Source organism: Melospiza georgiana, chromosome 3 (assembly GCF_028018845.1).
Source record: "Melospiza georgiana isolate bMelGeo1 chromosome 3, bMelGeo1.pri, whole genome shotgun sequence".
In the NCBI taxonomy this organism is placed as follows: Eukaryota; Metazoa; Chordata; class Aves; order Passeriformes; family Passerellidae; genus Melospiza; species Melospiza georgiana.
Genome location: NC_080432.1, coordinates 111,354,908 through 111,369,335, shown reverse-complemented (window position 1 = coordinate 111,369,335; position 14,428 = coordinate 111,354,908). Strand labels below are relative to the sequence as shown.

General features: G+C 34.0%; 1 protein-coding gene across 1 annotated transcript in view; it reads right to left on the bottom strand.

Moving 5' to 3' along the window:
* EYS (eyes shut homolog) overlaps positions 1 to 14,428 on the bottom strand; it is a 701,217-nt gene that overhangs the window by 515,341 nt on the left and 171,448 nt on the right. The window contains exons 12-13 of the mRNA XM_058021581.1: positions 6,324 to 6,437; positions 3,951 to 4,073 (exon numbers count right to left, since the gene is read on the bottom strand). Coding sequence (XP_057877564.1) covers positions 3,951 to 4,073; positions 6,324 to 6,437 — 237 coding nt within the window. The remainder of the gene's footprint in view (positions 1 to 3,950; positions 4,074 to 6,323; positions 6,438 to 14,428) is intronic.

Genomic DNA, 14,428 nt, shown 5'->3' with positions numbered 1-14,428 from the left:
TAAGTCAATGTGTGACTGATGGTAGATTCTTACTGTTGATTCATACTGTCTTGTTATAATGGTAAACATTAATGAGACATGGGCAAAACTTAGAAGAAGGATCATTTTACACATAGAGGATTCATAAGGACCTTGATATAAGTGAGGAAGTCAGATTAAGAATCTCATGCAAAAAAATACAACTACAAAATTCAGTGCTAAATGATGAAGTAAAAATCACTTTGAAATCAAGTTTGTTTTCTACCCAGTATTCACTGGTGTAATCTTACTATCATAGGGCTTATCCATATACATGAACAGCTTTGAAATCCTTTTAATTATTAAATAAATAAATAAATAAATAAATAATTTAATTCATCTCTTTCAACAATTAAAAAGGAAAAATGTTTACGATGGAACAATATAATCCCATCTTTTATTAAGATTAAAAACCCATGCTTTCTCATCCAAAACCACTGAATTACAGAGTTCTTTAGTTCCAATTACTTGTATTACCAGAGAAAATCCACTCAAATATTGAAAATGGTCATTAATCGCATCTCATAGAACTGCCTCTTCCTTCACTGTCATTGATGAATTCAACACACTCCCACTGATGCTTTAATTTGAAGTGTCTTGCTACCCAATGGACTAAAGGTGTTCCACTATTCAATATTAAAATTGCCTACTTCAGCTATCCAAAGTATGTGTTTGCATATGTTGAACAAGTGGTTTGTATGTGTTGAACAAGATGTTTGTATATGTTGAACAAGATGTTTTCTAATTTTTGAGGCTGGCCAAGTTTAACAGACTTGGACTGCCTTTACCTATCTCAACTTCAGATGTTCTCAAAACCCCTCTAATTGGCAAAATCAAATAAAACACTATGAGGGAAGGAAGTAGCAGTTTTGCTATCTGTCCATTTGTCCAGTAGCTCTTTATTACAGGATAATTACCATAATCCTGTGTATGCAGATTACCATGGGAGGGCATTTGAGAGCCCTCAATCTTTTATTGTAGAGAAAGTATTTTCCTGGTCTCCATCAGGAGCTGCCCATCTTGGACAGAGTAAAGGAAATTCTATGCAGCAAGCTCCAAAGGCTGTCAGAATTCTGGTGCTCACCCTTTCAGCATCAAACAATTCAGCTGGCAGCAGAAGCTGCAAGAGGGCTCCCTGCTCTTCTCACGACCCTCTCAGATGATTTGGTTGTTCCTGTTCCTGAGAGAGTTGTTTCCACCATCCAGCCCTGCTCCCTGTTGCACATTTGCACTGCCTTTCCCCATCTCTGTTCTCAGGGAAGGACAAAGATCCACCACCTGTGGAGCACCACTGCCTGGTTCAAGGGGGATTCATCCAAGGCCATCCATGGAGGCCCTCCTGTCCAATGCTGCCCTTCCATCACAGTTTTAGCTTCAAGGGATGTGATCCCACTCAGAATTGATGCCACTTCACACAGATAGTAAACATTGAAAAGAGGCAAACAGCCAGCCTAAGACAATTTTGTACCTGACCAGCTAAGATGCTAAAGGTAAATTTTTTCTGAAATTGTTTTTAATATGATAGGAAAACAAAAGTGTGCTTAAAAGAAAATAAAAGGTAAAAGTAATTCTTATACACTTAGTGGACTTTTTCAAATGTTACTTGCTTGTGCAAGTCTCATCAGAAGACTACAAGATGTGATTGGCAGGATGTTAGCAGGTCTGTTGATGAACTTTTAACATATGCCTTCATCAGAGCTAATTGCTATCAGTTAACTGCTCTGTTTATGATGTTTTTCTAAATTAATTATGCAATTTCTACATTGTTTAAATATTAAGAGGATAAAATTGTATATATATGCACACTATGTTTCCTTTAGCCCTTAAATAGCTTTTGAGCGTATCACTGTTACTACAGCAATATCTAAGCGTACCATTTATATAAATCTTAAAACACAGAAGAACATGGAAGACTCTTTTGCTTTTGTTTGCCTTTTGTATAAGACAGAAGCCCAAATATCCAGTATTTTACACGACAGACTCATTCTAGAGAGGCTGAAGCAGGTTTTGGAAGGCTTGGAGAGAGCAGACCTAATGAGATCCACAATGACTGACTGTGAATTAATTGTACAAAAAGCATGAGCACAAACGAAAATATTCAGTGTAATCAGGAGGATCCTTGTCCCTACTCCTAATTCCAGTTAGTAGGCTGGTTTACTTTATTTCTTGTGGGAGATGTCCTGTCTCACAGAAAAAACAGCAATATGAAGTGAGATCAATAGCATATTCGTGATGGAAAGTCCCTCACATAGGAAATGCAGGAGAAAATTGAGCTTTTTTCATATTAGTCTATTATGCAGTCATGTGAACTTCTACGACTTCAATATAGGCCTCAAGGTATTCAATAAAATCTACTTATAACTCACTTGTAAGTTTTTCACTGTTGACAGATCCTGAATCCTGCTTGTCTTGGAATGAACAAGGATGTTACTGGCAGACTGTTTGCATCAGTATGATGCATATATATCCAGAATATAGGACAAAGAGTCCCTACTGAGGAATACATACTCTGTCCCAGGCTTCCTTAGTGACACTCACACATGAATTTGTAGTTCTGGCTCTACAATGTGGACTCCATCATATCCCAAAATAGTGTTGCTGTATTTTCAAATGAACAGCTTTCCCCGCATTACCCAGTTTAAACTGACTGTTATCAACCTACTACAGAAAAGTTTGACATTTTCCATTTGGATTCTAGCAGTACAGGAGAAAGTTTTAAAAACTTCTTATTTTAAAATTTTTGCATTAAACTTCTTCTATCTATAGTAACAAATACTTTCTGATCACTTCTGTTACTTTCAAAATTGATGCAAAATAGACATAGTATGCGAACTCATGAAAGCAAAGCCAGTTACCAATGTAAAAAGGAGAATGATATGTTACAGGAAATATATCACATCTCGGTTTTGAAATGTTGAATAATATAAGAATATGTTTGCATGAAAACTCACAGAAGTTGGTGGCAATTGCATCCACAGATTTAAAATGTCTGTATATTATCTTGGATTCCTTTTGTCCAGTCTTCCTACATTTAAGCATTGATGAAAGATGAATGAAGAATCTCTAAACTGAACGTCATTGGTGTTATTACGGACCTGAAATGCTCTACAACTAACTTAATTTTGCCTCCTCATCCTTCACTGTTCTACTTACTTTAACTTTTTATTTCTCCTTAATAGATCTCATTCATTTTTTTTCCTCTCCTCTCTACTGGTCCCCACTCATTTTGAGCTCCTTGGACAAACTTGTTTGGCTTTTTATTACAATATCCACTAACTGTATGACTTCTTAGACTGCCACTGCTTGTTTTCCTGTTGCTACTTATAAATAATGCTGCTCCATTTGCCTCTGTGAAATCAGCAGCTGAAAGTCAGTGTTCAGTGCCTGACATTGTTTTTTTAGATGGCATGTATTTGGAGACAGTTTTATTGATTTCCTGTTAGCTGCTTCTGGCAGAAAATAGAGCCTTGAAGACTCTCCATGATGCAAGAGCTATTTTCTCAAACCTGGTAGACATGCAAATAATTGTGCAACTTACGAGAATTTGTCATAAGGATCTGATGGCACCTTTGTTAAAGAGAACAAAGTGTAATCTTTCTAAAATTGTGTTCTTGTTACAACTCAATCAAGTATGGCTGTGATAAAATCTGAGAAAAATAGCACCAGGTACCTGCTCACCTATGTTTCATAGATTAGGTAGTTTTATGCAATTTTTTTCCTCTATGCAAAATACAATTTTTCTTTCCATACACACACTGCTTTCATTTTGTATCATATTAGGAGGGAAATTAAAATATTATCAATCGCACCGAACCCTAAGTTGATTTTATTTTTATTAATGCTAAAACACTGAAAAAAGTGCAAATAGGTTCAGGAAAGAAAATTAATAGTTTAACTATTTAACTTCCTTTCCAAGTTAAAAGAAATCTTACCAGTGAATCCTGGAGGGCAAGCACAGCTGTAGTCTGCAACCAGGTCTAAACACGTTGAATTGCTTTTACAGAAACCATAAGTGCACTCATCAAAGTTGATTTCACAGTTCAGGCCTTCAAATCCTTGGAAATAAAACCAAAGAGCTATGCATTATTCAGCTATATCTGTGTCTTATTTTTCTAAAGCAATGTCTTTAGGTCCCTCGTTTTCAATTTACTCGTGTAAAAAATGATCTTGAGTCCTTGGATTCTCATTCTAAAAGTTTTGTCTCCACTGTCATTAATAGAAAAATGCTTTTTTTTTTCCTGTCAAATATATTTTAAAAGGAGTCAATAAATGAAAGCACAAATTTAGGATTCACTATGTTCATTAACACTTAAGAACTTATGAATTATGTATCTGCTGATTTTGACAACATTACAGATGAAGTGAAGCTGGGATTTGGATATCTGCTGTCAAAATAAAGATCAACTCTTAAAATCTCTCTTAAAGTCAGTTCTCAAATAGTTGCTTTTTTTATTTTTTTCTTTGTTTGTTTTACAGAACCCCAGAATTATGAAGGTTGCAAGAGGCTTTCCAGACCATCCAACCGAACTGACAACCCAGCATCACCACAACTCCCCCTGAACCATCTCCCCAAGTGACACATCCAGACACCTCTGTCTCTTCCAGAGATGGTGACTTCACTACCTCCCTGGGAAATTATTCTAGCGTCTAACCACTCTTTCAGTGATTTTTTTCTTAGCTAATAATATCTAATCTGAACTTCCCCTGACACAGTTTAGGGCCATTTCCTCTTATTCTGTCACTGGAGACATGGCAGGAGAGACAGACCCCCCGCTCAATGAAACCTCCTGTCAGGCTGTTGTAGGGAGCAGTGAGGTTCCCCTGAGCCTCCTCTTCCCCAAACTCAACAACTCCAGTTTCTTCTGTCATAATGACTTTTGGCAAACTCAGAGGCCAACTTTTTTTTTTGTAGTTGAAATTGCTAGAAAATCTCCTCTCCAATATCTGACGTTTCATGCTCTTGTAAATGTATTCTAATTCATGGTCATGCTACAAAATGAGTGTCATTAGTGCTGTCACAGGCCATGGCTGCAGGAAGACCATGACTAATGCTGAGCTATTGGTATCCTCAGTGCAAGCTATATTCCTATAATTTCTCAAACTGACCATGGAACCAATTTCCACTGATCCTTAAGTCATAAAACTTTAGAATTACCCTTAATTCATTAATAATGTATAAAATATCAGCTCTTATTTGCATTTAAAGTTTAATCAGACCTATGTCTCACAGGTAACATGTAAGCCACAAAATTGGCAATGTGGATGGCAAGATTTATTTTTGTATAAGCTAGTCAGGCAGTTTAAACAGCAAAAATATCTTTTCCAAGGTTAATTTCCAGCTACCTTCCAATATCTGTTTTGGCTTCTAATTTAAGCTAACTAATGACAGAGACTGTATTTATGAGAATTATTTGTAGCAATTTCATCTCTTTTGATGAGTTTCTGAAGTTATCACCACTGGAATGCCTGTACTAATGCATGCATACTTGAAATATTGTCAGCTATGAAATCAGCTACCATGAGTCCATATTTAGAAAATAGTAGAATTTGAAGATTAAAATAAAAAAAAAATTAAACATATAATGTATCAGGCTATAATTTACCACTTTGGCTTCATTTTAAACTAAAAATACATTTAAAAATATTTGTAAGGAACCCATTTGTGAAAGCATTTCAGAAAGAAATTATAATTTTAACTGCTTTAAAACATTTTAGCTTTCTTTGACTAATTTTTTACTGCAATTGCTATTTTTTTCATACAGTACTGATAACAAAGAGCAGAGTGCATTTTTAAAGAAACAGACCACAGGTGCTGAAAATCATATAATTTTTCTCTGTTAAAATTTTAATCGTTTTTTTTAGTGATCGTCTATTAAAGTCATTGTGACCATTGTAGCTTGCCATGATCAGTGAGAAATATGCATATTATTAATGAAAGTAAAAATACTTTTTGTAAGGTTATGGATGATAATTTCCATGGAATTCATATACTGCTCATTTGTGTTTTCTCCACTGCTTCAAACTTTGCTAAAATCATTATGTTCTGTCTGAAAAAAGGTAGCATTTAGGAGTATAGCTGTCTCCATTCTTCATTTGTCTCCAATCTTAATGATCATGGTTGTTTTGGTAGACACATTGACTTGGTGGACAAAGATGCCAAGAAGACTTTGGAAAGGAATGAACAACTTTCATAGAAAGGAAGTTTTGATGATGACTTGATGCCTGTCAAGAAGATGTTTTGCAAAATGCAGGCAGTTTTGAATATTGTCAAAGATAATAAAAATAAATTATTTTGAGCAACTTACCTTCAGGGCAAAAGCAATCATAGCTGTTGACATCATTCTGACAAACAGCACCATTCAAGCAGGGAGCTGAATCACACTCATTCATTTCTGTTTCACAGTACTGGCCTGAAAACCCTGCAAATGAAGTAAGATAAGCTTTGATTTTCTTTGTATGCTATAAGCATGAAACATGTATTTCAAATGGTGTTCCTTAACTAAAACCCAGAGATCTTACGATCCATATTCCACTGGATAAGGAAAATTTAGGTCAGAGTTTCAGTATCTTATTTACAAAGAGTTAAATTTTATTCATTTCTTACTCAATGTTACAAATACATCTTTATTGATGGAATAAAGCAACAAATTAAGCAGGAAATGCTTCCAGAATGCAAGAAGACATTCATAGCTGTAAGAAAACAGGGTAGCAATTTTCAAGTGCTTTTCTTGTATTAAAGTAATTTTAGTATTTTTGTGATATAATCCCAGAATGTTTTGGGTTGGACTGACTTTAAAGATTAACTAGTTCCAAGCCCTCTGCCAGGGGCAGGGACAGTTTCCACTAAACCAGGTCACTCAATATACTTTTCTTTTTAATTTTGCCACATTAATATGAGAAAGAGTACATCATTTATATTCTATCCACTGTGATGTCCTTATTGATGTGGAGAGTAACAAAATACAGAGTACAAATACACTGAGGCATAGCAAAGATGTTCTGTGCAAGTCAGGCCTCAGAACAGGTAAAATGCACGGCTCAGTTATGGCACATAAGGCTGTTGGGTTTGTTTCTAAAAGACAGAAACATCCTTAAAACAAAAATCTGAAGACTAATAAACTTGCATAAGGAAAAAGTAGCTCAGTTTTTTTAATTTCTTACAGGTACTTTGAGACACTGTACAAGGCACAGATGCTGCAGCACCAGCAGTGGGGGCTGCAAGGGGGTCCTGTCAGGAGGAGAACACAAGGATAGAAATTGCTTAGTTGATCTACAAAGCAAAATAATATTGAATTAGCTTTCGTTGTAGAGAAACAGGGCAGAGATACCCACTTGCCCCTAAGTTATATGTGGTAGAAGAAGACAAGATGAATTGGTATTTTCATAAATAGCAACTAAAGGTGAAAGATTTAATCTGAAGTATAATGAAGAATTATTCTAAAGGGCATATAATGTGAATCGAAAACTATATATTTTAATTTGTTTTGATGATATTCAATAGCAAAGAAGATTTGGTGGGGGAAGGTTAGAAAATTACTGACATCAATGAAATGAGCTTATACTTTATACAGTTAAAATGTAAAATTCAGAGAAGAAGAAAATAAGTATATAAAGCTGGTTTGCATATGAGTGTATTAAAAAACTGCATGAAATATTCCTTCTGCCAGTGTTTCAGAGCATTATGACCTTAATGAAAACAAAAGTGGTTAGGTATGCTTACAACCTACTTTGATTTAGCTGTTACAGATTATTTTTTAAGTTTTAACAAGCTAGAATTATTTTCTAGAAGTTATGTTCTCTTGAAAATGTTAGCTTCTAACACCTGCAACTGAGAACTAGCTACCTAGAGGGAACTTAATTGAGATTGGAAACTTAACTATCTGAAATCTGGCTTATTAAGTTTGTTGGGTTTTTTATCATTATAAAGACAGAAAATTAATAAGTACAGAAGGATAGAGAACAGCACCCTCATCCTTAAAAATGGAAAAAAAAAAAACTTTTTCAAGATGTTATTTTTTTTTAACCTTTATGTCTACTCATAAATTATTTTTTGAAAACAATACCTGCTAGAAAGCTTCTAAAAGGAGCTACTGGGAAGCATATTAGGTCATTTTAGAAATAAATACTTAGAATTTTTATAGGTCTTGCTGATAGTGTTAAAATGTTTTAGGAAGCACTGCTGCCACTTCAGGATCAGAAAAATGCCCTTATTTAGATCCTACCATGTGAAACAGTGTGAAATCTGAGAAGTGACTCAAGAGCTCCCAGCTCTCAGCAGGTCCGGCAGTGATGTTGCAAGAACTCCCTGTGATGAGCTGTGACCAGGTCACCCTTTCTTGGGAGCACTGGAAATATCCAGCAGCTGCACATGACATTCTGGGAATTTGCAGCAGGACTAACAGGCAAGGGGAAATATCACAGGGGCAAATGCAGAGCTGCAGGTAGTAGAATTTAATTTATAAAGATTTTCATTTACTTAGTTTACTTCATTGCTGTTTTATAAACTTACGGATTGGAACAGAAGAAATTAAAGGCATAACTAGAATCTGTTTTTAATAGAATTTGGTGCATACGGTGTGAATTATCTACTCTGAAAGAGCTGAAAGGAAAGCACATAGAGATAATTTTATTTCTTCTTGTCACATTTTTAACTGAATATGTCCTGCAGACAGAAAAAAATTTAAATGCAGTTTGTATCTTAAATTGTTTCTGCTGATGCAGAATTATTAAAATATAATAATATAATATAATATAATATAATATAATATAATATAATATAATATAATATAATATAATATAATAACATAGTAACATAGCGTAACGTAACATAACGTAACATAACATAATGTAATGTAATGTAATGTAATATACTTTGATGATATTTATTTCTTGCTGATCAACATACCAACAAATGACAATTCTTTCACAGACATTAAATAACTCACACAATGGGCTGAAAATAAGCTTCATTTGTATTATTTTTAAATCAAGAATGAGTTGAGGAATGCTTTTAGCTACATTATAATCCATGTATTCATACTTAATTACTTGTGATATAACAAAATTAGGTAAACAACAAAATAGAATAAATTAGTCAATTAAAATACAAATATTTATGCATTTTTGATATAATACAAGTTAATTAGTTCCATTCATTTGAAAATATGAAAATAAATTTCTATGTATGAGTGCTCCAAACCTTTGTGCTCTACCCTCTGATCTCATAAGATGACTTTGGCAGAGCCAATACAGCGCTCTATGAACCACGATAAAAATTCCATTCCTCCACCCACCCAGCTCCTCTCTCCATCAGCCGATGATAAGGGATATCCTGAATAACCTGATACACTCCTGAATAAATATTTCCATGCAGTCAAATGTAAAGGAGTGTGTCCCATATATAAATCCTTTCAGACAGCCGAGAAAACATTTATGGGAATCTTTCATGTAAAAATGTATTTTTTGTGGTTCAATCTAGAGTGCCCCTTAAAAATAATATAAAATTATATAATATGCATATACATATATAGAATAGTACAGTACTGTACAGAATAGTATTTTTTTATCATATCACATCATTCATAAGTAAGTTGAAGTTTATAATATGTAATAGTGGTTTTATATTAGTACAAAAAGTAGGTAAACAAGTTATGTTCTCCAAAAATGTTTTGTTATTGCCTTCACTGAATGGCAAATAGCTATCATCAGAGGATATAATAGATGATGCAGCTGTTAAACAACTTTCTCTACACTGAAAATGCAAGGGTAAAACACATCTGAAAGATGAATTAAAAGTACTAAATTATCTTGTTTCAATTATTGCAGGGAAGGAGTTCATAACTCACAGTTTCTGGGGTCAGAACTGGAAAAACATATCACAATTATTTACTAAGGATATGATTTCATTATTTTTTTTTTGTCAACACACACTTACACTGCAGTAAATATTTTCAACTCTCAAATTGTATAGCTCTTTATTTGGACTTCCTTCTCAGGTGAGGATGAGATCTTTATTTCCACTGGTGCCTGTCATAGCTTCCCTATCTAATATAAATGCTAGATAAAACATAAACAGTCAAGAAAAGTAATAAGATTTACTGCGAAGTAATTATGTGAAAGCAACATTGTTTGCGGGACTCTTTTACACATATGAAGTTGTTTCAAAAATCGAATAATTTTCATAGATTTGTTGATATTATCTTAAAATACGTATGCAGTTATCTGCCTCATAAACATATTTCGTATGTAAAAGCCTCAATGTTATTTTCTTTCCTGTAGCCTAATATTAAGAAATAAATCATATATAAGGAAAAATGTTTTCTGTGTGTCATAAATAATTCTAGAAACTCTAGGTCAAATATAAAAAAAGTATTTGTTTCAATAAAAATATAAAATAAATATAGGTTTCTAATATTTGTTAGCTGAGAATTATAATTCCACATTCTCATTCTTAGCAGAGCATCCTCAATGAAAGAAAAGGGAATCTGCATTATCAATATGTCAGAAAAGTGGGACCCATCCTCTCTGGATGCTTAAATCAACTAGATCTAATCCTTACTCATTACTGGCAGGAAATCTTTACTAATAAATTTTATTTTTAATGATACATGTGTTTGTAAAAATGAAACAACATATATCTAGCTTTTGTATGGCTCTATTAGCTTCTACTAAATTTTACCAATGCAAATGTGGTCTAGGATCATCTTGGGGTTTGAATGCAGGCACTCTACTTCAAAGTAATAATTTTACCTAGTGGTAAGACTCCTAGACATTTTTCAAGGATGAAAGCATGAAACTGAAAAATATTTTATGTTGCAGTCTTTAAAGTATCAACTCTTAAAATGTCAAGTTAAGCCAGTTACTAGAGTAGATTTTATGTGAATCTCTTGCACACAGGTTATGCATTGAAAGATTAGGTGCGCTGGGAAACTGAACTGTCTAAACCTCAGGTAATGATGTGTGAACTCTGCTTGTTGAGATCACATTTTTTTATGTCTTTGTTCCAAAGGAAGGTCATTACTTTATTAAAAACCTACTCTGAGGTTAAACAGCATCTCAGCCCCCAGAGCTGGTTGAATTTTAGGCAGACAAATGTCACAGTATTTCCTATTTGAAATGCATGTTGGCAAAACAAAAGGACGGGTCTCATTAGAGAAAAGCTCTGCTTTTTCAAGAAGATGTAAGGAAGATGTGTTTTACAGTGAGAACCTTCTGGAGCATCCTCCCAAGGGACATGGTGGGTTCACCATCACTGGAGGTTTTTGGGACACAATTGAACAGGGTGCTAGAATCTCTTACCTAGGCTCCCTTTCTAATCAAAGGGGAACGTCTGAGGTCCCTTTCCAACTGGGTTGTTCTATGGCTCCGTAACAAAACCCAAACCCTATAAAACAGGCTGGTAGAATGGTCACAGAACAGGGGTCTCAGAAATTCTAGTTTGTCTGGTGTAGCAAAATGTAGGCTGAAAGGAGATACAAGTGTTTCTGTTAACTTGGTCAATGAGAGAAATCACAAAAAAATATGAACAGCTAATGAAGGTAAAGAATAAGTGTCACAGGTAAAAAGGGACATTACCACAAACAATTGTAAGTTACATAGTAGAAAACCTTATCAACAAAGAGATTCTACCAGTACACACATTCATTAGAGGTTGTTATAGAAGTACTCATCATTCCCATGAGCTTCTTAAATATGCATATATTTGCATTTAAAATTAAAGAGTGGACATAAAATTCCTTGCACAACAATTTTCATAAAATAACATAACAGCTTTGTATTAAGAACACATATTAGTAGGCTGATTGTGATTTAAAAAATTTCTCAAAAAACAGAGATTACATTTATAATTGAACTATTACTGCATCCAATATTATTATTAATAAAGAAGTCTCCTCAACTCATATAATCCAGCAAAAAGCAGAGAAAGGAGTTATTACCATTTAATCTAAAATCTTAAATAATCCTCTAGGCAGAAGACACACCCAGTATTGTGGAATTTAACTGACATGTAGGAGAATTCGAGTACATGTATAGAAACAACATAATGTAAGCAAAAATAAATTTTTCAACTTCAGATTATAATGTGTTTACACAGAGAGGTACAGGAAATCACACTGGCAACATTAATTCTGGCTTTTCCACATATTGAAATCTTAATTACTCTTTTAATATGTTTTTTGGGTATATGCATACTAGGTGCATTCAAGTATTAAGAAGGAAATAATAAAGTCATGCAAGAGACACAAGATAGCAAACTGTTACGCTTTTATGAAATTCCACTGACCTAGATTAATCTAGCAGAGTTAAAGAACAAATCTCATCTACCAGATGTTTCAGTGTTCTAAATCTGCATATAGATGATTTGTTTTACATCTGGCCATTCAAGGTTAAGCCATTACTGTCTCCATGGGGTGAAGAAGAGAAGGGAGATATCCATAATTTAGTTATCTTGTCTTCTGTAAACCACCCTGCATCTATAATGGGGTTTCATCTAATATTTTTATTTTTTGAGCCTTCAGTTGTCTGAACCTAATATTAAAAAATCCAGAAAATTTCAGAATAAGGAGAGAAATTTCAGAATAAGGAGAGAACAGCCACATTAAAATTATCTTGTACAAGTGTCAGAATTATTTATACAGGAGATAAAGCTTTCTTGACAGCCAGTTGAACAAATTTCAATAGGAATTAAGAACAAACATATAGCAGACAGTACAGGTGTTCCATTATTTAAAAAACAAAACAAAACAAAACAAAACAAAACAAAACAAAACAAAACAAAACAAAACAAAACAACACACCTGTATGATTTCTCTTGGCAGAGAAAAATTAAGACAGACTTGCGGATGGGAGATGCTAGTCACACAAAACATACAGTGGGTCTGAATAGAAAAACATGTCCTCTGACAGGATGGTTTTATAATAAACTGTGCAAGCTGAGGCTTGCTGATTTTACTTTTGCTACAGCAGGAGATCTCCCAAGCTTTTCGTTCAACCTATTCTAATTTTCCAATGCCCCATGAAATATTTGTTTAAAGATGAAAAGCATCAGAGTGGTTTCTTCCATTCCTACCAAAAAACTTTCCTCATTTTTCCCCTTCTTTTTTTTTTCTTTTACAGTTAGTATCTGTCTTTTTTTGAGAGGATGCCATTAGGGCAGACAAATTTGCAAAGCCACATCAAAACCAAGGGCAAAGGAACAGCATCCTGATACCTCCTACAGATAAAAAGCTGCCATGACAGGACAAAGAGCTCTATTCCAAGACTTATGCTAAATATACCTGTCGCCACAGGAAGCACAGGGACAGCTATTGTTTCATTTATATCTCTAGGCCTGAGGAATCTCTGCTTACATTTGTGATTTTCAGGACTTACAGCTCGAGTGAAAAGAATAGCAAGATTTATAGCTTAAATATAAGGAAAAAATTATTAATTTGTTGAAGCAGTTGCAAGAAAGCACAACATATATTTCACAGTCAAAATTTACCTTAGTGAAAATGCATTAGTGGCAATATAAAAGGATTTAAGGAGATGTTTTTACTTGACATTCTTTCATTTTGGTTTCTGCTTTTCTTTCTCATTGGGATTTCTTTGTTTTTTTAGTAGAGGTGTCTTACTATATTTTTCTAACATTTTAAACTGACATCAATATAAATATTCTTGATCAATTCATTGCAAAAGAAATGGAATGGAAACATGGTATTAGGAATAATAATAGTACATCTGGGCTCTAATAACCAGATGAGCACTTTTTTGTAAAAGAGGCTAAAATTCTCATGCAAGAAATTGTGACATTCTCATTGTCCAGCAGATGCACAACAGGATGTCAGTTTTTCCCAGATAAGTATCTCAGGGGACATGGAGCTCTGTTAATTTCTTTTAAATAATTCAACAGTCCATTAATGAATTCACAGATCCTGAGATTCCTAAGTCTATTTAAATTTGCTGTCCTTATGAGCAAAATAATCAGGACAAAATTTTACACTGCTAAAAATCCAAACAGAAGTTTACAAATAATCTGAAGATTAACCTTTAATTTAAATGATAAATAGATCATAGAATTTGGGATTGAACTAAGATGAATTTTAATTTTTGCCTCTTACTGGCAAATTCTGCATAAATTCTACAATGTAAAGAAATAATGGAAGCTCCGTAATTTTCCATAATTTATAGAGACAAAGTTGCTGAATATGAATCCCAGTGAAACTGGTTGGATTGACATCTCTGAAATTGGGTAATCATTCCTCAGAATAGAAATCCTTAGTGTGACTATCAGAGGGGGAAAAAAAAAAGCTTAAATCATAAATGCTAGCAGACAGTAGATAATTGGGGATTTGGGTGTGGGTAAACATCTCAAGCAAAAGTCTGCAACTTTTTATCTTCACTCATCGTGTGGCCTTATTGCAAACTTTGA